The sequence below is a fragment of the Poecilia reticulata genome, unplaced genomic scaffold (assembly GCF_000633615.1).
Source record: "Poecilia reticulata strain Guanapo unplaced genomic scaffold, Guppy_female_1.0+MT scaffold_155, whole genome shotgun sequence".
Lineage (NCBI taxonomy): Eukaryota > Metazoa > Chordata > Actinopteri > Cyprinodontiformes > Poeciliidae > Poecilia > Poecilia reticulata.
Window position 1 is genome coordinate 1,031,290 of NW_007615016.1, and position 1,226 is coordinate 1,032,515.

At 57.8% G+C, this 1,226-nt stretch overlaps 1 protein-coding gene across 1 annotated transcript in view; it reads left to right on the top strand.

The window, feature by feature from the left end:
* The window catches only part of ppm1e (protein phosphatase, Mg2+/Mn2+ dependent, 1E), a 55,189-nt gene continuing 53,963 nt past the window's right edge, over positions 1-1,226 (top strand). The window contains exons 1-2 of the mRNA XM_008401975.2: positions 1-265; positions 349-542. Of these exons, the coding sequence (XP_008400197.1) occupies positions 358-542 (185 nt within the window). The 5' untranslated portion in view covers positions 1-265; positions 349-357. The remainder of the gene's footprint in view (positions 266-348; positions 543-1,226) is intronic.

The following is a 1,226-nucleotide window of genomic DNA, read 5'->3' on the forward strand; positions in this document are numbered from 1 at the left end:
GCACGTCGACTAAAAGCCCTCCGACGTCAAAGCAAGCGGCGCTGGCTGCGTGCGCGGTCACGTCAAACGCCGTCTTCCCTCTGACGTCACCGCCTCCTGATCAGCCGAAATCCCTGATAACGCGGCGCGCGCTCCCGCTCGGCTCTGAATGGGGGCTCGGTCCAGCCGGTGACAGCTCGTCCAGTCCGTCTAATCCACGGTCCGCCGCTCCGACACCACCGGCCGTCCTCGGGCCCCGCTCCTCCGGTTCTACACAGGTATTCAGGTAAGACGGCAGCAGGAGGTGCAGGTTGATCTCACGCTGCTCTTTTYCAGACAAGTTGGTGCTTTGTGTCCGTCTCTGCCCAGGAATGAGAAATGATGGCCGGCGCTGCAGCAGAGGAGAAAACCTTCCGCCGGTTCCTGGAGCTGTTTGTCCGGGAGATGAAGCTGCCTCTGCAGGAGGGCGACCCGGTGCCGATGCGCCCCTTGTCGGACCTGGTGACGGAGGACGAGGTGGAGGGGGAATGCCTGGACCTGTGCCTGCAGCACCTCTACAAATAGTTAAGAGACTTTACTTTGTGTCCTGCATGTCCGCGTTTCCGTGTTTCAGGCTTTCAGTTTGTTTTTCTTCTGGTTCYGACACCTTCATGCTACCTGCTGCTTGGACGGGATGAAGGGTGTGTCCTAGTCCAAGTTCAGACAAGAGTCTATGCGGAGCCGCTGTGGGGAATTAAATGGAGCCAAAGCAGAAGTTAATTCTCGCCTCTCCCTGCGCGCGCGCCTCGCGTCACTTTGCGCATCTTGACCGTTTATTCGCTCATTTCTGCGCCGTTTTGCTGTTCTGGCTTCGTGCTGTGGAAGCTGGAGGTCTGCAAAAGGTGAACCCTGCTTTTGCGTAACAGCACAGCGTCATGGTGGTGTAGGAGGGGAGGAAGCCATCGCTGCTCAGCGCATCTTCACGCGGGCTAAAAATAACCATCGGTTATGTTATCGTTACTAAAAACCCGCGCAGACACGCAGCCTGAACAGGAGGGAACTCCAGGTTCCGATTCCTCCAGTAGAACCTGCTGCAGAGTTCGGAGTGTTGGGCTCCAACCTGGCAGCTGCTGGATGTTCAACCRGAACCAGGAAAACTGGAGGAGCGTTTCGCTCTGATGCCGCCTGGCCTGGTTTAGAACCAGAAACAGGAGCAGAAACTGGGCTGGGAAGAGGAGCCGGCGGTCATTTGGGGCAGGAAGCGATGG